Here is a 24,372-nt window from a genome sequence, read left to right as displayed (position 1 = left end):
GGTCCCTTCCTCGTAAGCAGACTGGGCAGCATACTTAGCCCTGGGTTGGTCTTACATAAGAACGGTCAGATCAATGGTCCATCTAGCTCAGTTTCCTGTCTTCTGACAGTGGCCAGTGCCGGGTGCTTTGGAGGGAATGAACAGAACAGGCAATCATCGAGCTATCCATCTCCTGTCGTCCACTCCTAGCTTCTGGCAAATGGAGGCTAGGGATACTCAGAGCATAGCGTTGCATCACTGACTAATGGCCATTGATGGACCTATCTTCCATGAACTTATCTAGTTCTTTTTTTGAACGCTGTTATAGTCTTGGCCTTCACAACATCCTCTGGCAACGAGTTCCTCAGGTTGACTGTGTGTTCTGTGAAGTAGTATTTCCTTTTGTTTGTTTTAAACTTGCTGCCTATTAATTGGGTGACCCTTAGTTCTTCTGTTATATGAAGGAGTAAACAGTTCCTTATTCACTTTCTCCACACCAGTCAAGGTTTTATAGACCTCTATCATATCCCCTGTCAGTCATCTCTTTTCCAAGCTGATAAGTCCCAGTTTTTTTTAATTTCTCCTCATACAGAAGCTGTTCTATACCCCGCTTTTGTTGCCCTTATCTGTCTTTTTTGAGATGGACCAACCAGATCAGCACGCTATATTCAAGATGTGGGTGTACCATAGATTTATATAGTGGCATTATGATATTTTCGGTCTTATTATCCATCACTTTCCTAATTGTTCCTAACATTCTGTTAACCTTTTTTGACTGCCGTTGCACACTGAGGGGATGTTTTCAGAGAACTAGCCACAATGACTCCACAATCTCTTCTTGAGTGGTAACAGCTAATTGAGACCCCATCACTTTGTATGTATAGTTGAGATTGTTTTCCAATGTGCATTACTTTGCATTTATCAACATTGAATTTCATTTGCCATTTTGTTGCCCAGTTTTGTGAGATCCCTTTGTAACTCTTCACTGTCTGCTTTGGACATAACTATCTTGAGTGATTTTGTATCATCTGCAAATTTTGCCACCTCACTGTTTATCCCTTTTCCCAGATCATTTATGATTATGTTGAATTGCCCTGTCCCCAGCACAGATCCCTGGGGGACACCACTATTTACCTTGCTTCATTTTGAAAACTGACCATTTATTCCTACCCTTTGTTTCCTATCTTCTAACCAGTTACCAATCCATGAGAGAACCTTCCCTCTTATCCCATGACTGCCTACTTTGCCTAAGTACACTATATCCCCTGGATCACCCTTGTCCACATATTTGTTGACCCCCCTCAAAGAATTCTAATAGATTGGTGAGGCATGATTTCCTTTTACAAAAGCCATGTTGACTCTTCCCCAACAAATCGTGTTCATCTATGTGTCTCATAATTCTGTTCTTTGCTGTAGTTTCAACCAATTTGCCTGGTACTTAAGTTAGGCTAACTGGCTTGTAATTGCCGGGATCACCTCCGCCTTTTTAAAAAATTGGCGTCACATCAGCTATCCTGCAGTCATCTGGTACAGAAGACAATTTAAATGATAGGTTACACATCACAGTTAGTAGTTCTGCAATTTCACATTCGAGTTCCATTGCGTAAATACCGTCTGGTCCTGGGAACTTACTGTTTAATTTATCAATTTGTTCCACAATGTCCTCTAATGATACCTCAATCGGGGACAAGTCTTCAGATTTGTCACCTAAAAAGAATGGCTCAGGTTTGGGAATCTCCCTCATATTCTCTGCAATGAAGACCAATGCAAAGAATCATTTAGTTTCTCCGCAATGGCCATATCTTCCTTGAGTGCTCCTTTCGTACCTCTATCGTCCACTGATTGTTTAGCAGCTTCCTGCTTCTGATGTACTTAAAAAAAAATTTGCTGTTAGTTTTTGCGTCTTTTTGGCTAGTTGCTCTTCAAATACTTTTTTGGCCTGCCTAATTACACTTGACTTTCCAGAGTTTATGCTCCTTTATATTTCTCAGTAGGATTTGACTTCCAATTTTTAAAGGATGCCTTTTTGCTTCTGACTGCCTCTTATACTCTGTTTAGCAGTGATGGCCCCTTTTTGGTCTTCTTACTATGTTTTTTAATTTGGGGTGTACATTTAATTTGAGGATCTCTGGTGTTTTTAAATAGTTTCCATGTAGCTTGCAGGCATTTCACTTTTGGGACTGTACCTTTTAATTTCCCTTTAACTATCTTCCTCATTTTTGTGTAGTTCCCCTTTCGGAAGTGCTGTTGTAATGGGCTTCTTTGGTGTTTTCCTCCACACAAGGTTGTTAAATTTTATTATATTATGGTCACTATTACCAAGCAGTTCAGCTATATTTACCTCTTGGACCAAATCCCGTGCTCCACTGAGGGCTAAGTCAAGAATATCCTCTCCTCGTGTGGGTTTCAGGACTAGCTGTTCCAAGAACTTACATCAGTTTCTAGTAACACACACACCCCCTCACTGCCATCTGACTGCAGGGGGTAATATTAACTGGCTATGGAGGGAGACCCATCCAACTTTTTACCCTCAGCAGAGAGGATCTTTGTAATCTGAGTCCTTTGATGGAAGATATGATTGAAAGGGGGGTTATCAGGGGATTAGCTGAGGATCCCTATGACGGGGTTGGGACTCAACACCACTGCACCTCCCGCTGGCACATCTGGGAATTAGCTCTGTCCATTGCAGAGCGCCCTCTGCCGGTTGTTTCCCGTCAATCTCTCGCTATCTGTTGGCATCCAGACCCGCATTGCTTCCTGCTCGGTGATGTCCACTTCAGGACGCTGCCCTCCAGCAGTTCCCACTGCTCTGGTCTCACCCCCTTCCAGGGGTTTGGTGTTATCATCAGTCTACGATCTGCACCTGCTGTAGTGGGCAGCTGCAGCCTCTGAGTTTAGCTCCTTGCTGCAGGGACCAGCCACAGCCTGGATCAGGCCACGCTCTTCTTCAGCCAGGTGTAGCACAAGGTGGAAGGGGAGGACCCAGGCCCACCCGCTACTGTGGGTCCCGACCCAGGGACCCTGTAGCAGCAGCCTCTCTGCCCTCCTTCTCTCCCCTTGCCCTGCTATTGTCCCTGGGCTGCTTCCCTTCGGTCCTATGCACCTGCCCGGCCCTTGGTAGCTAGGCCAGCAGCCTGGGGTTTTCCTTGGCCGGAGCTCCCCAGCACTGCTCTGTCCAAGGTGCTACCTTTCAGCTCAGGAGCCAGTCCTCTTCCCTTGACCACCAGGGAGAGAATGCCATGCTCTTTACTAGGCAGCCTTTATATAGGGCCTAAGCCGGCCCTGGTTGGCTACCTCTCCCCCTGCCCTGATTGGCTCTCCCCAGGCCCTCTCTGATTGGCTGCGGGTCTGCGCAGCCTCTCTGGCCTGGTTCAGCCCTTCTTCTCAGGGGGGTGGGGCACCGCCCCACCACACTCCCAGGTAGAAAAACTTGCTAGTTTGTATTTATTTGTCACAGTTGATTCAATATTCAATTCCTGTGCAACATATTTAGAGCCAAACCTTGAAGTCTTTACTCAGTCTAGCAAAATTCCCACTGACGTCACTCGGAGATTTTCCTGAGTAAAGACTTCAATATTTGGCCTATAGAGCATATGCTTCAGATGCATCTTTTGTGCTTCAATAAGTGCATATTAGCATATGTTAGATGTCCCTGTAACTCTTCTCATGTATTTGTTGCTGTGTGTTCTGTGTTTGTACAGCACATGGGGTCCTGGTCCATAACTTAGGCTCCTAAGCACTATGGTAATACTGTACAAATAACAGTAATACGTTCTGAAGCTACCATTGTTTTCCTTCTCTTTGGATAAACAACAATGGATTGCCATGTGACACTTGCTTTAAAAAAGACGTTAAGAATTTTCTTATCTTAATTTACTGCAACACAGTACTGGTGGGGCCAGAGTAAAACTCAGAAGGGACTTACTAATGAAACAATTTTATGATCAGTTACCTATTGTTAGAATCATACACAATTTGCTGTGACTTGATAGTGCTGTCTATTTTAATAAACAATATTTGTATGGACTATATTAGATTAATTCATGCAAAGCTGCCAGAAAAGAGAACTGAATAGTTACATTAGTTGTATTTTTGTTTCAGCTGATTGCTTCTAATGTGGAAGGAAAGAGTTGTCCAAGTGAAATTTTGGTCTGCACAACAAGTCCAGACAGGCCGGGACCTCCTACCAGACCAGTTATTAAAGGGTCAATAACATCTCATGGCTTCAGTGTTAAATGGGGTAAGCTAACCCATTCAGTTTGCTGTAACAGTTTTCTTATGGCATAACATAATTTAAGTGTAAACAAAACCTATGCGAATGGGCACTTAGGCTCAGATTTCACATACTGCTTCTCAGCCCAGAGATGAATCTGTTCAGAAAGTTAGATAAGCATTTGATCATTCTAAGAGATGCCCGAGACCTGTGGTGAAAAGCTGTGACTTTTTCATAATCGGACAGCTCAAAAATATTTTTAAAGGCATTTATAAAGTGAAAGCGTAGTGGTTCAGCTATCTTCCCTCCCCCCAACTCTCACACACACTCAATCCTTTGAGACAATTCTCTGATTCCCTATTGTACTGTACGTCAAGTTCAGGCTTCCTGTCTTTGCTTTCGAGGTCCTGTATCATGTATATCCTGCCCAACCTATCTGCTCTACCAGTGATGTTAGTCTCAATACCCCTCACAAATATCTCTTTGGACTGTGGACACACTCCGCCGACTACATGCACTTAGAGCATTTGTGTGGGGACACACACAATCGACTGTATAAAAATGCTTTCTACAAAACTGACTTCTATAAATTCGACCTAATTTATAGTGTAGACATACCCTTAGTCTTCTTCTGTGCTCACTTAGTGCTTTCCTGCCTACCAAGCTTCCTCCGTCAGATCCCTCCTAAAAACTTACTTCTGCTGTCTTGCCTATGAGAAGTGAAACGGACAAGAAAGGTTAAACAAATAATGTAATGCAACAGCTTAGGCACATCCACATCTCAGCAGTCTTCTTAATGTCACCATTGTTCTCCCTCTCAACTTCCCCCACACCTCAGTTAGTTTGTTCATGATCCTTCCTGGGCATGTCATGTTGCACATAGAATGTAAGCCCTTTGAGACAGGAACCATGTCTTCGGTGAGGTGACTATGTAACATGTTTACGATCAGCCAATGGTGATGATAAAGGATTCCAGACATCAGTTTTGAAAACCAGACTCCCTGGAATCACAGCTTTGCATAAACAGTAAAAATACATTCCAATAACCTGTTAAAGCTCCTGATTCCACTCAAGTAGCAAGAGCAGAATATTTAAGTCCAAGTATGCGGTATGGTTAACAAATCAACAGTGTATTCTAAGATTCCAAGTTGTCTGGAAATGATCTGTAGATTGAGAGTGGATCCTAAAATCATTATCTTTAGAATTATGAATACCACATTTGGCAGCATCTAATTATTTTTATCATCACCTTTAGTCTTGTGGATTCAGTCAGACAGCAGCTATTTGCAGTAAATATCCTCCATCAACTCTATTTTGGGTTATTTGTGCCCTAATGAATCTGTTACAGTATGTATAATCCACTAGAATAAAATCTGCAAGGTGCTGACCAGAGAGCCCTCTGCACCATGCAGCATTAGGTCTTTATGCTGTGATTAGTGCATCTGGCAAGTGCTTTTCTTACTAGATATATGTGTGATTTTGTAAGATCAAAATCTGCCACTGTATTCTTTATTTTCTTGTAGATTCCATTTTTCAAATCTAATTTATTAACAAAAGTGTTGCTCATTTTTCAGATTCTCCACAAGATAATGGCGGTTCAGAAATCCTAAAATACCTATTGGAGATTTCCGAAGGAAATTCTGAAGGTAAAATTGACAAGAATGATCTATTCCAATACATTGTGGTTCTACGTATTCTACAGTTAAAAACCTGGCTTTTTCAGCTATTAATATTTTTAAAATTAATAATGTAATAACAATAATACAAGAAACAATTGTATCAAATATCATAGATGGTATTATTAGATAAACAGTTTAGTCTGGCATCTTTTCTGTACCCTTTATTAATTTTATCAAACATTAAATATAAAACCAAGTTTCATATTAAAACGTAAATTGGAAAAAAAAATCTCTGACCTAGGCTATATCTGCACTACAGACTTCTGTCTGCTTGGCTATGTCAGCCAGAGATGCAAAGAAGTGTGATCTCTGACTGACCCAGGTGTGGCAGCAGACATCCCTATTGTAGACACAATAATACAGGCAAAGAGCTGTGCTTTTACCAGTAAAACTTGTTTTGCTCGTAGGGTCTGGTTTCACTATACCAGTATAAAGACAGCTTTGCCAGTATAGCTACTTCCACGCTAGGAGCACTTTCCTGGTATAGCATACCAGTATTCCTGTACCAGTAAAAAGAAAAGGAGTACTTGTGGCACCTTAGAGACTAACCAATTTATTTGAGAATGAGCTGTAGCTCACGAAAGCTCATGCTCAAATAAATTGGTTAGTCTCTAAGGTGCCACAAGTACTCCTTTTCTTTTTGCGAATACAGACTAACACGGCTGTTACTCTGAAACCTGTACCAGTAAAGTGTTCCTAGTGTAGACAGGGCCTGAGTTAAAATGTTACTAAACTGTTTAATGTTTGTTTCATTAACTATCATGGATTCCTAGGCCAGGCTATATAAATTAAGCATGTGCCATTTGTGCCTGGTTAAAATCTATCACTTTGTTGAATATTATTACTACCAATATCATTATTATTATTTTTAGTTCAATATCATATTGTGTTCCTGTGCACCTTTTTCCTAAGACTTCAAACTTTAATGAATTAAGCACCCACTGCTTAAAGTGGGCGGGATGTGGCATGCAGGCAGGCGCAAGGAGTTGCAGACCTGGAAAAAAAGGAAACAAATCAAGCCAGGTTGCTGACGGGTGCACATTAGCAACTGTCTTACTAAAGCTGCTGCTCCCAGATTGTGATCAGACCCCACACACACTTTTTTCAGACCATTTTAAGCACTGCAAACATCCATGTGATGTAGGTGGTATTATACCAATTTTATTGATAGGAAAACTAAACAACAGAGATAAAGTGACTTATCAGAGGCTACCCCACAATCCAGTGACTGGAGTACTTTGACTGTGGCCCCTTTTCAATGGAAAATAAAGTAATCTTTAAGTAGGACCAGATTGTGGCTGCTCCTCACATAGGTGCTGAGGGGAAGATATGAAGGAAGAAGTAAGTGGCCCTTGCTTCTCTTTGCACCCCATGTAAGAGCCAGCCACAGGTGCTGATCTGCAGCCTTAAAGTGCCACCTGTCCTGGCCTGCAGGTTGGATTATGATGACACTGAGTACCTGGGTTGTTTTTGTTTGTTTTGAAGTTGTTCGTGTTTTTACATGTCCCCGTCCCTTTCTGTAGAACAGTGGAATTTAAGGTTCCAGGACTATACTTAGCTTGATTTTTAAAAGATTTCTTTTAGCGAAAATAATATCGTCATTAATTGTGTATGAACATTTTATTTTCACAAAAAAGGATTCAAGTATTTGTATAAAACCATGTTAAAGATTTTCTTTCTCGTACATAACTCCCTTGAAGAACAGTAGCCAGGTACGAGTGTGTGTGTGGTGTGCACGTTGTTTTCAAAGCAAACTTGAATGAGTTCATTTAATTTTACAGCAAATCAATGGGAAGTGGCATATAGTGGATCTGCTACAGAATATACGTGTACTCACTTGAAACCAGGCACTTTGTATAAACTCCGGGCATGCTGTATCAGCACTGGTGGACACAGTCAGGTAAGAATAGTTTAACATGGAGAACTGTCATTTTTGTATTTTCCAGAGCTTCACCTAGCTCTACATTTTAGTTTTGCTTAGTTTGTACATTTAGTTCGCTAGTATTTCTGCTTTAAATAATAGATGTACTTGGCTAAAATTGTAGTATTATTGATACAGTAAAAACTTCACTGATTTCTATTAATGCTCCTGTGCAAATTACTTCATTTTGAAAGGTGCTGCTATCTTTGTGCATGCAAAATCTGGGCCTTGTAGTTTAGCAAAATGCAAATTAATGAGGTTCTACTTCATATTGAAAAAATCCTAAGTATTCATGTATTATTAAGGCCAGAAGGGGCTTTTATGATAATCTACTCTGGCCTCCTGCATAACACGGGCCATAGAATTTCACCCAGTAATTTGTGTGTACAGCTATTATATTTTTATGCTTTCTGTGTAGTTGTTCATAGTTTGCCATTGTGTTCAGACATCTCCCTATTTCAGTTTATTATTTAGTAAATATATTTAGCAAAAGTATAAATAAAAAAATGTTATGGATTCCTCAATTTGACTGGCTGCTGTTTGGATCTTGCATGTGTGTTTGTGACTGACTGGATCCATGTGGACTCAGATGCTCTGGAATGTAGTGTACTGTTGCACTGTGTTCATTTCTCTACATAATAACACTAACAAAGACCCTGATCCTGAACACTTTACTTACTGAAAACTCCCTTTGACTTCAGTAGGCCTACCCACTTGCATAAAGTTAAGCATCTGGTTAAGTATTTGAAAGATCGAGGTTATATTGTTACTACAGTAGAGAGCTGCACAAACTAGTGGATGCAAGTGACTCTTCTCCTCAAGGATGCATATGAAGGATCCAAACCTCATTAGCTTTCTTTTTGTGCTGTAGGCCCCCACTGGAACTTAGGCTCCCAAGGCACTTTTAAAAGTATTGCCCTTAAGTTCAAGGACAACATTTGAGTGCATAGTATACCTAAGATGAAGTGCTTTTTCAGGGATCAACCATGGGAAGTATGGGGGGGAAAGGAAAATAGTATTTTTGAACTGAATGTTATCAAGAAGAGGTCCTCGCAGCTGTTACCGTTGTACTATTATGAAAAAATCATATTTTAAGTTTAAGGCCAGAAGGGGCTATTAGATCATCTAATCTGACCTTCTGTATATCACAGGCTATTAAATGTTCACACAATTACCCTGGGTTGTGCTTGACTAAAGCATAATTGTGTTAGGGTAAAGCATATCTTTCAGAAAGACATCCAGTCTTGATTTGAAGACATCAAGAGAGGGAAAATGCACCTCTTCACTCGGTAGTTTGTTGCAATTGTTAATCACCATCATAGTTTAAAAAAAAAAAAAGATTGATTTCTCATTTGAATTTGTCTAACTTCAGCTTCCAATAATTGGTTCTTCTTATGCCTTCCTCTGCTGTATTAAAGAGCCTTTTAGTACTCAGCATTCTTGAAAGCTCATTAGTACCCAGTATTCTTGAGAGCTCATTTGTACACAGTATTCTTGAGAGTCATGAGAAATACAGTAAAAGTAAAAAATCCTTTACTAAAATATTCACAAATACCAGTGAAAACAGTATATAAATGATGCTAATAAAATTGTGTCAATAATGCTCATATTAATGAAATGTTAACTAACCACTTGATAGTCTCTGATCCTACATTTTTCTCACTGTTTCTTTTTTGTCTGGCAAAATAGTATTTTTTTAGAAATGTCTTTGTTGTGAAGATCATGACTCACATCGTTGTCCCTGGTTTGTACATGAGTTTTCAGCAGAATTACTAATCTTAGGTCCTATTCTTTTCCAGTGTTCTGAAAGTTTACCCGTGCGTACGCTTAGTGTCGCACCGGGTCACTGTCGGCCACCAAGAATGTTGGGGAAACCAAAACACAAAGAAGTTCAGCTACAGTGGGGTAAGTGATCAGTACCTGCAGCCATTTTAATTGTCAGGCTGAAACCTGGTTTGAAACTATTTATCTGGACCAAAACTTGAGCCACCATGTAAAGAATGAATTTACTCTCAAGATCTAAAGACTAAGTAAGTTGCTATAAGTCAGTAAGAGACTTTTTATTGACTTCAGTGTGCTTTGTATCAGGCTCTTGGAAATTAGTTGTCTTTATTTTTGCCTTTGGGTCTGATACTGCAGTCTGTTCCCACTGAAGTCAATTGGAAGTTCTGCCTATGTCCGTACTATAACAAAGTTTCTAACCATTGGCCTTTCATTGCAAAAACATCACATCACTTGAGATCCATTTTATTTCACTGTGCTCTTAGCCACAATGTTCTACTGTTTCATTCAGAATTTCACACAGTAATTTATACTGAGCCAGAACACACTGAAAATATTAGGTGACTTTTTATTTTAAAATTTTTATTAAGGCAAAGGTGCAATAAAACAAATATACTAAGTTGACATGACCAGCATAGTTCTTATAAAAAGCAGTTCCTTGCCTGTTTAGTGAGAATGAAATAGTATTTGAGGCATTTCAGAAGGTCATTGCGTGGTGACATCCCACTGTTAAATTATTTGTTAGACGTGTCTAAGACACTACTACACTCCGGATAGTCTGTCGCAACACCATTTCCATTTGACAAATGTATCTCAGGTCCAGCACGAAGTCTAAGTTGCACTCATGTTCCAGGTCTCGCGTTGGTTTGTACTTTGTGGCTGAGCACCACTTTGCGGAGTTCAGCACTGGGTAGCTTCGGTGGCAGATAATAGTATATTTCCTGAAGAGCCATTCAAAGGAGGTGAATAGCCAAAATAAAGCCCACGATATCAGTGAGCTGTTAAAAAAAAAAAAAAAAAAAAAAAAGAAGAAGCTTATGGACTGTCCAAGTGATCCTTGCACACCCCTAATCCCCGTGGATTTCGCCAAGGCTATTGAATTGCTCAGAGAATGCAGGACTGAGCCTTCCTCCCCATCTGTAAAATGGGGATAATGATACTGACTTACCTTTTGTAAAGCGCTTTGAGATCTATGGATGAAAAGCATTATGTAAGAGCTATGTATTATAATTATTTGAAAGCTAATGAGTCCATTCCATTATTGGTCTGCACAAAACAGTGTGTATTGACAGCAAAATCAGCCCCACTGAGCTTTTGTGATCTATTTCCTTTTTTTAAGGTTACTTTAAAAAGTCACCATATGCTTATGTTGTCATTTAGCAATATTAGTGTAATTTTTCCTTGTATTGAAGGAATGTACAGTTACTGTTTCATGGTTTTCCAGAAGCTGGGAACGGGTGACAGGGGCTGGTTTACATGATGATTACTTGTTCTGTTCATTCCCTTTGAAGCGCCTGGCATCAGCCACTGTCAAAAGACAGTATACTGGGCTAGATGGACCTTTGATCTGACCCAGTATGACTGGTCTTATATCCTTATGTTTTATGGCTTTGCAATTAAAGGAAGAGCAGATATCAGCCCCCATTGTGCAGTCGTATACCATGGGGGTTGTGCTTTCTACCAGTAGTAGAGCCCATTGATATAAATGGGCCTACTTGTAGTATTAGAATACCAGAGTAGCAGAGCTTTACAACGTGGGACACATAGCTACTACTAGCTGCGGGTCTTATCCTATAAATATTAAAAGACATGAATAACTTGATTCACTTGAGTGATCCCACTTACATATGTCTGGGTGTGGAACACTTATCAAAGAGGCGAAATCATTAGAGGTAGTATATATCTGTGGTATAAGGTGAATCAATGTATGATAATCATCATGTACATCTGTGACTTTATATCAACAATAAATAAATGATACTGATTCTTTCCAGATGTCCCTGTGTCAGAAAGTGGTTGTCAAGTCTCAGAGTACAGTGTGGAAATGACGGAACCAGAAGAGGTTATTTCTGAGGTGTATCATGGCCCTGATCTAGAGTGCACGGTCAGCAACCTTCTTCCTGGAACAACATATCGGTTCAGAGTGAGAGCTTTGAATGACGGAGGGGTAAGGTTTAACATTCTGCGCAGCATGAACAGCAGTGTCCAAAGAAGGATGCCAGAAGAGGGTTTTTTCAAAATGTTTCTTCACATGTATATGAGAGAACAGTTATCCTGGCAGTGCATACACTAGTTCAGCTATAGCTGGTGAGTGGAAAGATGAAAGGGAAAGGGGAATGTGGGAAAGGAAAAAAGTTGAGAGAAAAGGAGGTATCTGGGAAAGGAGAAAAGTGGAGAATAAAATGAAAGAGTTGGAGAAACTTAGGGAGAAGGCAGTGCATTGAGACTCAGAGGGCCCCATCCAGAGTGGCCCTTTAAAGCAAAGTTGAGAATGGCATTTCTGTTTAAACATAGGTTCAGCTAAACTGGTCTACCGTTTAAAGTGTGTTAGAACTGTACTGAAGAGATATATTGCCCACACACCTTTAACAACAACAAAAAAGATCTTTACCTTTATAGAGGCAAATGATACTTGAGTAATTTCAAGTAGGTCTTTGGACATTTTAGGGAAAACTTGTTCATTAATAGTTTTTAATATGCTTTCATTTAACATAGGGTACATATATTTTTTCAGATTCCTCGTAAAAACCTATTTACCTAATCCCATTAGGAATTAAAAGCCTGATCCTGTGTCCATTGAAATCAACAGAAGAATTCCAATCGACTTCAGTGTTGGATTGGGCCCTGTCTTCTTTTCTCTGAGCATCATTTCCAGCATTTTGAAAATGTATCCTCAGTGGGACTACATAGTCTAATGCATTGCTTACTCTGCTATCAGACTGCTCCCAAGAAATCTATTAGGTTTCTAAAGATTTGTATGCTTCAACAGCAGGGTCCCTGCTGACAGTTACTCAGCTCTTACATAACATAGAGCTTTTAAATAATGCAGATCACGGGGGAAAACTACCAAAATTAGTTCAGGTATTCGAAACCAAGAGTACCTGCAAATTGATAAGATATCCATTTCTTTCTTATGTATTAATTAATTGGGTGTATATATCAAAGTCTGATTTGCTAACTGTTCTGACTGACATAAAAGCTAAGAGAGAGCCATTTCCTGTGAAGTAGCTTTGGACTGACGGTGTTTTAGGCAAACCATGTATTCTCCATAAGCAAGGCAACTTATAAGCAGTGAGGTGAAGTGAAGCATGCCAAGATAAGCTTTACATTGATAAGGTGTATATTAGAGGCCTAATCTGTCTTCAAGAAAATGTGTTATAATAAGAATATTTCTATGTATGGCTTATGAAACCCCTTTAAAGTGTGTGTAATATTTTTTTCCACCCCTTCCTAGTATGGGCCATATTCTGAAGCTACAGAAGTCACCACAGCAGCAGGACCACCCGGCCAGTGCCAAGCACCTTTCCTTTCCTTTGTGTCTGACACATGTGTACTTGTAAGCTGGGAGGTAAGACAAACACTCTTTGTATGTGTGATTTCTATCTTGCTTATCCAAACTAATATGATCATCGGTACTTGAAAGCTAATTCAAGAGCAGTTCACAATCTCAGCCCACTCAAAAATACTCTTGTACATACAGACAATAATCTTCCCTGCTTTTCTTTTTTAGAGTTGATCTTGAGTCACCGAAGTTTATTAGGGGCTTGAGAAAGGAGACAGGGGGATCTCTTATCACTTCATCTTAATATAGGTCATAGGTCGGTAAAGAATGATCTCTCCAGAATTTTAGCATGTTGAATCCAATACACTGACTGGCTTCTGAACTGGAATCATGAAGTCAGCTATTCTGCTACATTTTTATGTGAGGCTAGAGTCCTTGATATCAGACAAACTCTGAGAGATTTGCTATGTCAAAGCAACTCTCCCAAAATAAAAGGAGGACTTGTGGTACCTTAGAGACTAACAAATTTATTTGAGCATAAGCTTTCGTGAGCTCCAGCTCACTTCATCGGATGCTGGAGCTCACGAAAGCTTATGCTCAAATAAATTTGTTAGTCTCTAAGGTACCACAAGTCCTCCTTTTCTTTTTGCAGATACAGACTAAGACGGCTGCTATTCTGAAATCTCCCAAAATAGTCAGGTGTCACCTAGTTTCATATCAAAACCACATTAAACCATTAGTACAAGAGATAAAAGATGGTCTTGTGAATAAGGCACTAGTTTGGGACTCAGGAGATCTGAGTTCATTTCCCAACTCTGCCACCAACTTCCTCTGTGAGTTATGTGGGTTTTTTTCATACTCCCCCCGCCAGTAACTGGGGACTCTGTCGGACGTATATAGATTCTAGTGTGTAATCAGATTGTCCTGAGGGTCCTCAAGGAAGAGCGCCTCTGCTGCTCACTTGGAGGCATGAAAGGCAAAACTTCTTTTATAATATTATGAAACTGACGTGTGTGCCACATCAAGGGCCACGCTGCTTTAATTTCACCATCATCCTTAGCTGTGTTAGCTTCCCTGACTCTACTGTCCTGTACCTTGCCCATCAGCTTGATGGCTGACTTCCACTGGGCGCCTAGCGCTGCAGGCCTCGCTCCAAACCAGGAGCAGTACTTTTCGGTTGGTATGATTTTCTGGGAAATATAATTATTCATTTTTAATGACTTGAGTACATCATTTAACCATGACTCTCCCACAGGTGCATTGAGACCACTAATTCTGATCTAGAAACAAAAGCTTATGCTCAAATAAATTGGTTAGTCTCTAAGGTGCCACAAGTACTCCTTTTCTTTTTGCAAATACAGACTAACACGGCTGTTACTCTGAAACTTTTCTGTGAGGTTCAAGGCTGTGCTGCTACCAAGTCAGCCGAGTGGGGAGAAATTTTCATTGTGAAAGTCCTGATAGAAATTAAGGCCTATAGTGCCTGCTGTGTAAATGTCCTCTCTTCTATGAATTAGGACTTTTCTACCGTTAAAACACTAAAACGGCACAACTGCAGCTGCACCACTATCGCACTTCAGTGTAGTCTAGACACTACTAATGCGGACTGGAGATGTTCTCCTGTCGGTGTAGGTAATCCATCTCCCCAAGAAGCAGTAGCTAGGCTGTTGAAAAAATTCTTCCATCAACCTACCGCTGTTTACGCCAGGGGTGAGAAAAGCTTAGTTACGTCTCACACCCCTGAGAGACATAGCTATGCTGATGTAAATTCCCAGTGTCTACCAGACCTTAGTTTATTTCAAGCAGATAGAGTTGGCACAGTTCTGCTAAACAGGCTTCGTTTTGGTAACCTATTCTGGGGCACGAATTCAGAAAGTGTCCATTTGCAGTGATCATGGTTTCTCATTATGAACTCGTTTTTATGCATTTTTCTCCTTAACCTGTCAAACGTGATGAGGTAGGCCTCCATCTTTAAACTGAACTACTAAATACAAAGATTTGTTTTGCAGAGTCCTGAATGCTCGGGTGCCGACATCTCTGAATACAGATTAGAGTGGGGAGAAGATGAGGAATCTCTGGAACTCATGTATAATGGCACAGATACCAGTTTTGAAATTAGTGAATTGTCAGCAGCAGCACATTATTGCTGTAGATTACAGGTACAGAAGCTTATTATATTTTGTATAGATCACAATCTAAGATGTAAACACAATTTACTTCCACTGGATTTTTATTGTCATCATTAACTGCTTTGAAATGAGGTACTTTGTAAGTCAGAAGAAATATACCTTTCTCCTAAATTGTGTAGCACTACTGCGTAATCAAACGATTTAGATTCTAAACAACTCAGATTGATGAACAGAGGGAGTTAATAGAACTTTCAGCCTTGGAAAATCGCTCCTGTTCATCACATGCTTTAATTTCAATGAATAATACTGTTGACAAACAGCCGGCCCAGATAGTGAGGCTCTTGCACTAAAATAGAAATATAATGTTTTAAACTTTAAAAAAAATAATCGCAAATTTTGAGTTGGCTCAAGCTTGGAAATGGTATGTAAATGACATTACCTCCCAAATGGATGTTAAAGATTCCCCTATCTTAAACAGTAATCTCCAACATCTGTTTCATTTATTAAGTTAAGCAAACCATCTGAGTAGCTGATAAGATTCCTATGCACATGGGCGGCTGCAGCTGGCAATATAATGTACTTGCCATTTTCACCACCTCATCTCTTGAATTTATATCATTGTCTAGTGAGTCTCTGTAATGATCTTCTTCTCTTTGATATTTACGCTTCTCCCATTATTTTCAATAAAAAGCAACCAAATTAAAATATAAATCCTCTGATGGAACTGGATTCTTCTCCTGTCAAGTCCCCTGAAAAAATAGAAGAGATTTAGCAAAAAAGAGTGAGGCAAAATTCTACACCCAAGCCTGCACAGCTTTGGAGACTCCTCCACAAGGTTTATTTATGTGCAAAGGCAGAACACCAGCAGTAAATCCAACCAAGAATTCATATACCTACCCAGTTGGCAAAGGGTGGAAAATTGTTTCCCTTGAAAATCTTTTAGCTTGGACCACCCAGGGTTCATCACTTTGATCGAAGGCCACAAGCCCTCAGTCAAGTGTTTCTTTTCTTTTTGAACTCTTTCAAGTCAAGTGTCCCGTAAGATTCTCTCTAGTTCTTCAGCAGCTGATTCAAAGCCAAAGAGCCTCAAATAGAGTCCCACAGCCCATCCTCACTCATGGTCTGCTGTATTTGTCTGACTTCATTGTCACAGGACCTACACCTTGTATGGTCATTATTTTGGGAAACTAATTGAAAGAGCATGTGTGAGAGGAGTGGCACTGCAAGCCAGAGAGCACATTCCATATGGCTGAGAAGGAAAGCTTTTTGTTTTCTGTCTTCTAAATTGGCATTTAGACTTCATTGAGCTGGGGGGACACTGTGATACCAGTTTCGTGATGAATGGGGAACTCTAATATTTTTTTAGTGTTAAAAAATGGAAACCGCCAACTGTATAGTATTTTTGGAGGGGGAGTGTACATTTATTTTAAATTATCCACCAGAGAAATGTTCCACTACACTAATGTCTAACAGATTTTAACGCCTCAAGCAAAACTTAATCCATAGTCAGAAGATAAGAAAAATATATAATAACACAGACACATTTTTTTATTAAAGCCCACCAGTAATCCATGCAATAGAATTCTAGAGGGCCTCTGCCTGCCAAGCTGGTCCTTACTTTGTGTAGAGTAGTATCTGTCTTACAAAGTGTATTTCAGAATGCATTAGAGCATGAAACAGTAACAGGGTAGAGAGTAGAATTATGAGATACGGGCAAACGAGAAGTGTTTCATAATTAATGGAGATTTGCTTTGGGTATGTGTTTTAAAATAATAAATAAAAGGATAAAGGGCAAAAATGCAAATCATTCTTTCCTTTGTGACTATTAGAGACATTAACGGGAAAACTTAATTTTTCACTCTAAGATATAAAGAATTTTGTCTAACCCGTGTTACTCTTTCTTCTAACAAAGCACACATCATTATCTCAATCCGTACAAATCTAATAATGGAGAGAATCGGGCATAAATGACTAGAGGGATGCCAGTTTGTCTTCGTTTAAATTTAAAAAAAAAATTAGTAGCATTATTGAAAATTCCCCAAAACACTCATGCCCTCCACCCAGGGAAACATTGTGACATTTACTGGAGTGGGGGAAGGAGGAGGAAACATCTGGTAAGCAAACAAAAATTAAATACCCATCAATTATGTTGATGAGGTTGTCCAATAAAACAGTTATAAGCACCACTAAAACAAATTGCTTGGAGCAAGATACAGATTGCCAAACACTGGTTTACAGGCGAGACACATAATGTCATTGACAGACCACAAAATGAGGCTCGCTTTAGCAGCTATAGGAGCGCTTCACTAGATAAAAGATGTCCCTGGAGCAGGATTTGTTTTTAAGGGCTTTTAAAGGCTAACAAATGCAGCTTTATCATCTCTTCCTTCAGCATACCAGCTGAACAAAACAGCTAATAGAAAAACAGAATGAGGTTTTCTATTTATCCCATGCATAGTAAACAAAATTATTCAGATACAGCAAAATGTAGGGGAGAAAACACATGCTTGTTGGTCCTTTGCCCATGTTACTCCCACTTAAGACACTGAAAAGCCCAACTCAGCAGATCTTTATTCTTCTGTTGGGGAAGGTGGGGTTTGCCTGCCCCACTCTACCACGGACAAAGCAAGGTGTTTGGTGTGAATTGTAATGGAGACTCAAAGCCATCTCTTCAAAGACTATCAGTTCTGATTCCAATCAGTAGAGAGCAATAATACATATAAACACAGATTTCTGGCTCACTGGTAGAACAACTTCTTCATGACCTGTGCTATGACAAATTCCGTGTCTGGGGTTGCACTGTAACATGTAACAGTTCTGATTCCAATCAGTAGAGAGCAATAATACATATAAACCCTAGCTAATTCATTACCATAGTAATGAAGTACCAAAGTTTTATTAATCTGTTTTTATCCATTTTACTAGAATATTTTGTAACGGTGTAAGTGATACAGTGATACCAATGATACCAGTGATACAGTGATACACTATACAGTGATACACCAGTGATACAGTGATACCAATGGAAAAGTTGAAATAACAAAGTCTGATGATTAATGGATGGTACTTCAAAGGTAGAAGCATTGGGCCAGATTTTGAAACTTCAGATTTCCACTGGTGTCACTGAATTTGGCCTAGGAGTTAGATATAATGGTTGCTTTATTTTCTCATGGAAAAAATTAACAGCTGTGAGTGCTTTAGTTGTGGTTTATATGTGGGATCTTAGAAAAAAGCATATGCCATGCTAAGGTAATGTTTTATTTTCATGGGAATTATGAAATTATTAATAATTAGTATGAAATTTTCAAATTAACTTTCTAAATTAGGACCCTGTAGGCACACTAAATTAGGACCCTGTACCGCTCTTAAGCAGGCCAAATGACCACTGAAGTCAAAGGGAGATCTACCTGAGTAAGCAGAACATCTGGCCTTGCAGATGTAACCATAAAGTAATGGGGATTTTGATAGCAAAGGGCTTAGAAGGGCTGATCTTTAAAAAAGGTTAATGGTGACAATTCAATACAATTAATATTAACAAAAAGGGGGAAGGAACACAAGCCGAAATAAGGAAAGAATGGGTTAAAGAATATTTAGATAAGTTAGGTGTATTCAAGTCAGCGGAGTTTGATGAAATTCATTCTAGGGCACTTCAGGAACTAGCTGAAGCAATCTCAGAACCATTAGCAATTATCTTCAAGAAATCGTGGAGGAGAGGTGAATATTATAGGGCAAATATAGTACATGTCTTTAAAGAGGGAAACAAAGAGTACCTGGGGAATTATAGACCAGTCAGCTTTAACTTTGATACCTTAAAAATACTAGAACAAAACATTAAATAATCAATAAGCACCTGAAGGATAATAGGGTTCTCAAACTTCATTGCACCGTGACCCCTTTCTGACAACAAAAATTACTACATGAGCCCAGGAGGGGGACCGAAGCCTGAGCCCACACCTGGGCAGGGGGTCCAGAGCCAAAGCCCGAGCCTTACCACCCCAGATGGGGGGGCCAAAGTCATTGCCCAAGGGCTTCGGCCCTAGGTGGGGGGCCTGTATCCCTGAGCCCATGCCACCAAGGGCTGAAGTCCTCTGGGCCACAGCAAGTCTAACGCCAGCCCTGACGACCCCATTAAAATGGGGTTGTGACCCACTTTGGGGTCCCAACCCACAGTTTGAGAACCACTGCCCTATGACAACCTAGTTCCTATTTCTTTAACCCTTTCCCCCTCAGAGCCCAGCCAGGGGGCCAGACACTCACAACCCCTCACCCCAGAGCATAGGTGCCGACTCCATGGGTGCGCCAGGGCTGGAGTACCCACAGAAAAAAATTAGGAGGTGCTTAGCACCCACTGGTAGGCAAGCTCCCTTCCTACCCGCCCCACACCCCCACCTATCTACTCCTCCCCATCCCTCTCAGGGCATCCTGCACGCCACGGAACAGCTCTTCAGCAGCGTGAAGGAGGCATGGGGAGGGAGGGAAGGAGGAGCAGGAGCAGGGACAGGGTGTGCTTGGGGGAAGGGGTGGAAAGAGGCAGGGAAGGGGTGGAGCAGGGGCAGGAAGAGGGTGCGGCCTTGGGGGAAGAAGTTGAGTGGAAGCGGCACCAGGGGTGGAACAGGGGTGGGAACAGGGGGGGTGGGGTGGGGTGGGGTGGGGTCTTGCGGGAAGGCACCAGGTGGGGGTGGGACCAGCCTTACCCAGATACCCACATTACCCCCCACCCCCTTGCCCAGATACCTGCACCCCCGTCCAGAGCCCAGCCGGGGGGCCAGACACCCACAACCTCTCCCCCCCAGAGCCCAGCCAATATGCCCGAACCCCCTATCCCCCAGAGCCCAGCCGGGGGGCCTCCCTCAGCCCAGGCACCTTCCCCCCCCATCGCTCAGAGCCCAGGAATCCAGAGGGAGAAACAGTATGATGCTCGGTCCTAGGTTTGTGTGGAGTTTCCTGCATGCTGCCCTCTCCTTCCCTCAGGGTGTGTAGGGAACTGCAGCTGCCAGGAACCATCCAGCTCCCCATCCCCCAGCAGTGTCTTCTATGTGGAAGCTGGGCTCTGCCAGGTCCAGCAGCCCCTAATGGTGGCCAGCAGCACTGCAGCCCATTTGCGCACACAACATTAATTCCTGCAAAATTCTGCATTGCACTGTGGCACAGAATTCCCCCAGGAGTAAATAATACAACAATATAGCAGCAGTTATGAGGAGCCCCTTCCTGCTTCCTGAGTTAATCTTTTAAACTGCCTGCTTTACTTCCTGGGTTCTCTGGCTGGTGCGCTAATTATCTCATTAACTCATTAGTCTACCAGCAGTGTAAGTGCTCCCTTCCACCTTAACCACAGCCAGTGCCCTGGGTGTTTTAAGTGACCAGGGTACTGGCTTCCACAGATCCCAGTTTGAAGCTGCTAACGGCACCCTGTCACATGGGTGCACACCTGGTTGAAAGATTGCTCAAAGTGGTTCACTGTTAAACTGGAAGGGTGCAAATTGGTTACTGCTAAATTTGATTAAAATGGTTATGCAGGGAAATTATATATATATTTTAAAAGACACTTCAGACTATATAGGTGACACCTCTGGATAATAGAGAAAGATATTAATTGTTCTCATACAGATAAACGGCATAAATTATTAAGTGATAAATTATTAAGGTGATAGGTATCTAACTTTTCCAGGCTGCAAGGTACATTGGTCTAAGTTTATTTGATTGCCTTGTGAAATGAAATGTGTGTTGCTCTAAAAACATTATTTTGTTCCACAGGCTATAAACCAGGCAGGAGCTGGACCCTACAGTGATCTAGTAACTTGCAGGACTCCAGCATCAGTACCTGATGCAGTCTGTACCCTCTCTGTATTGGAGGATGAGCATATGGATGCCTATCAGATATCGCCTTCTGTGTGCCTTGTTTTAAACTGGGAAGAACCGTGCAATAATGGGTCTGCGATTACTTCTTACAACATAGACCTTGGTGACATTAGCATTCCAGTTAGTAACATTACAAGTTATGTTATTGATGATCTGCTTCCAGAAACCTCATACCGGTGAGTGTCATCATCCTGCCATTTCTCGGTACAGTAATGAAAACTCATGTTGATATCACACAGATTAACTAGATAAGGGGAATCTTTATAGGATGTATCATAAAGAAGAAAAAGAAGTCACTATCCTTAAACATCTAGCAAAAGTGTAATGATGTCTTTATGGAGTGATTTGGAATAGTTCAGGTTTGAAGATGCATTCTCTTTGTTCACCTTTTTCTATCTTCTTTTGTCTCCATTTCCCACCCCCATTTATCTTCTTTATTTTCTCTATTTGCTTTGTCCTTGTTTTTGTCTTATGTGTTTGGAAACTGTATTAGTTAATCTATGAAGCAAACATCAAGACCAAGACAGATAAAATTCATAATAATCTAATGGGGTTTACAAACCCCATACTGAACACGGGTAGAAGGGAGAGGAGAGTCTTCCTGGCTTACAGGCAACCAGGCTCACCAGCCCCCAGCAAAGCTGCCAGAACTTCCAGTCACGGAGGCATCTACCAACAGCTGGGACCAATAAGGAAGACAAGTGTAGCAATAAAGGAAAAACAGAGAGAGATGGGGAGGCAGAAAGGCCTGGGCTAGTGGAGGGGAAAGTGCCCTGTGGCAGTCTGCCTCTAAGAAACTAACAGGGAGACAAAGGAAGACTACAAGCCCTGGAGTTTAAGGGCTGATAACCTAAAATGAGTCTAAGTTGATGGTCTGGGCTAATTTGAGATGAGTAGAGGGGAGACTGGTTAGGGGAAAGTTCAGTCCTCCAAAGAGATTGTCCCAAGAGCAGTTGACAAGTGTACATTCCAGAAACTGGAAATGATAAATGCTTCTAACTACCATAGTGCTGTGTTTATTGCAATGTATCATTTTTCAGATTCTAATCAGTAATATTCTTTTAAGTGTTTATAGGTATTATTAACTAAGTAATTTTCTTATATGGCAAATAAGTTGTGTATGGTTTAAAATGGTGATTTAATGTATGTTCTTTTGAGTAGCTATATTTGCCATCTCTTTAATATGAAAAAAATAACTAAAGAAGATGAAATTTGGGATTAAAAGTGATTGGCTCTTAACAACTCAAATTCTAAATTTTATTCTAAAATGGCTTCTCCAAATGTATATTCATCCTTTGAACTAATCTGATTTTCATGCTTTTCATGATGTCTTTCTAATTGCTGCTAGAATTTAAATTATCTTAAACAGTGATTAGCAGATGAATAGTAATACACAGTGGCATTGATCATGTCAAGGAAGCTCTTTTTTTAAAAAAAAAAACAGTTATTCTTATAGATACATAATACAGAAAAATCTGATTGTACAACTGAAGAAATTAGACACAGCACAGACTCGCAATATCATTTGTCATGAATAATCATGCAGACATTGTGCAGCCTAGCCAGAATGCTCCACTCTTTTTTCCAGATTTTAACACAACAGCAGTGAGAATGGTATAGTGGCATCTAGCTTTTTACTAGCCTGTGGAAATGTAAAACGTGAATATAAACTGCAAGTGGATGGCTCAGGGATTGCTACTGGGATATGGAGCCTTTCGCTTTCAGGTCACTAGTTTAAATCCAGCCAACATTGATAATGACCAAAAGTCGTTAGTATTTAAAAACCCATCAGTGGCTTATATCAAATGAGCTGGAAGTTTTAGTTCAGATCCAGCTGGACAAATGTCAACATGACAAAATTCTTCATCAGCATTGTGACCTTATCAGCAGTCTCAAAGGATTGACTAGGTATAGAGATGGAACTACTCTCCCCCCTACCAGTGGTCCCTAGAAGTAACAGGATGGTGTGAGGAGGCTTCTGTTGCCTGGGCACTACATTCACTTTAGAAATTTTAAAAGAGGAGCCATCAATAGAAAAACATCAAATGTATCTCTTTCTCCTTTTCATAGAATCATAGGACTGGAAGGGACCTCAAGAAGTCTTTTAGTCCAGTCCCCTGCACTCAAGGCAGGACTAAGTATTATCTAGACCATGACTGACAGGTGTTTGTCTAACCTGTGTTTGTCTTGTGAGCTGCTACTTAATTTTTTTAAGAGCTGCCCTTAGTTGGTCTGGAACATCTTGTTTTCTCCTTATTACATGTGAGATCAGATGCAGTAGCAACTAAAACAAAATAAAAGGTTTTGATCAGCACCAATTGACTCTATACAATCAGCCAGCACTTTTCATTAATATTAGTAACTGGGTCACAGAAAATGGGGCATCTAAAAATTCTGTTTGTTTTTTTTTAGCTCATGGTTTGTTCTTCTATAGCTGCTGTTAGGTAGGTGTCCTGATCTCCAAAGCCTGGAAAAAGAGATCAGAACTAAAAGTTGAGATAAGCTTTAGGTTCCTCTTCACTAATCATACAGCAGCTCTTTCTCTGAGACTCTTGTTCTGGCTCCCTCTGAGCAGAAGTATTATACTGAGGTCATACTATGATTTATGCCCTGAATCTTAGTTTACATTCTAACTTCTTTACTTTTCATAAGGCGCCATATTAAATTATGTGATTTTAGCTTAGGAGTGTGATTGTCTCTGATCTGAATGAAAAAGTGAAACCATAAACATTAACTATTTAACTGGTCACAATAATTGATTGCTGTGGGACCAAGCTTCTAAAAATGGTCTGATGAGAACAAGAAGAAGTAAGTGTTGAGTCAGGAAGCAAAAATACACAGCGGGGCATCTTGTACTTTTCAGAAAATACCATACCTCAGCTGTCTTGGAAAGCAAAGGGCCAAAGCAAGTTGCAGAAGCAGCTCATGCAGCACTGACCATACTTTGTAGTCTTGTGCTAATAAAAATAGCTCTGAAGAAAGAAACTTTTAAAATAATTGTTGGTGGATTTTTGTTCACACACACACATACCCCATCTGTGTATATCCAGTCTATCCGTGATATTTTTAGCGCGCCAATCATCATATTACCTAGGCATAACATAAGAAGGTTGTTATTTACAACCTAGGCATAACATAAGAAAGGCATAACATAACATTACCTAGGCATAACATCAGAAGGCTGTTTAATTAATTGCCATTTGCAAATCCCTTTGAGCTACTCTGAATTGGACGTATTATTATTTTATGATATATGGGGGTATAGTAAAGCTGTGTTAAATTTGTGCAATGAAAGCAAGTGAAAGTTA

General features: G+C 40.5%; 1 protein-coding gene across 1 annotated transcript in view; it reads left to right on the top strand.

The window, feature by feature from the left end:
• Window positions 1-24,372, top strand: part of FNDC3B (fibronectin type III domain containing 3B) — a 282,481-nt gene that overhangs the window by 195,749 nt on the left and 62,360 nt on the right. Inside the window, exons 14-21 of the mRNA XM_077826513.1 lie at window positions 4,081-4,219; window positions 5,767-5,838; window positions 7,653-7,771; window positions 9,592-9,697; window positions 11,569-11,741; window positions 13,029-13,142; window positions 15,086-15,235; window positions 20,960-21,240. Coding sequence (XP_077682639.1) covers window positions 4,081-4,219; window positions 5,767-5,838; window positions 7,653-7,771; window positions 9,592-9,697; window positions 11,569-11,741; window positions 13,029-13,142; window positions 15,086-15,235; window positions 20,960-21,240 — 1,154 coding nt within the window. The remainder of the gene's footprint in view (window positions 1-4,080; window positions 4,220-5,766; window positions 5,839-7,652; window positions 7,772-9,591; window positions 9,698-11,568; window positions 11,742-13,028; window positions 13,143-15,085; window positions 15,236-20,959; window positions 21,241-24,372) is intronic.

The sequence above is a fragment of the Eretmochelys imbricata genome, chromosome 9 (assembly GCF_965152235.1).
Source record: "Eretmochelys imbricata isolate rEreImb1 chromosome 9, rEreImb1.hap1, whole genome shotgun sequence".
Classification (NCBI taxonomy): Eukaryota; Metazoa; Chordata; order Testudines; family Cheloniidae; genus Eretmochelys; species Eretmochelys imbricata.
Note: the sequence above shows the minus strand (reverse complement) of the source record. Positions and strands in the feature narration are given on the sequence as shown.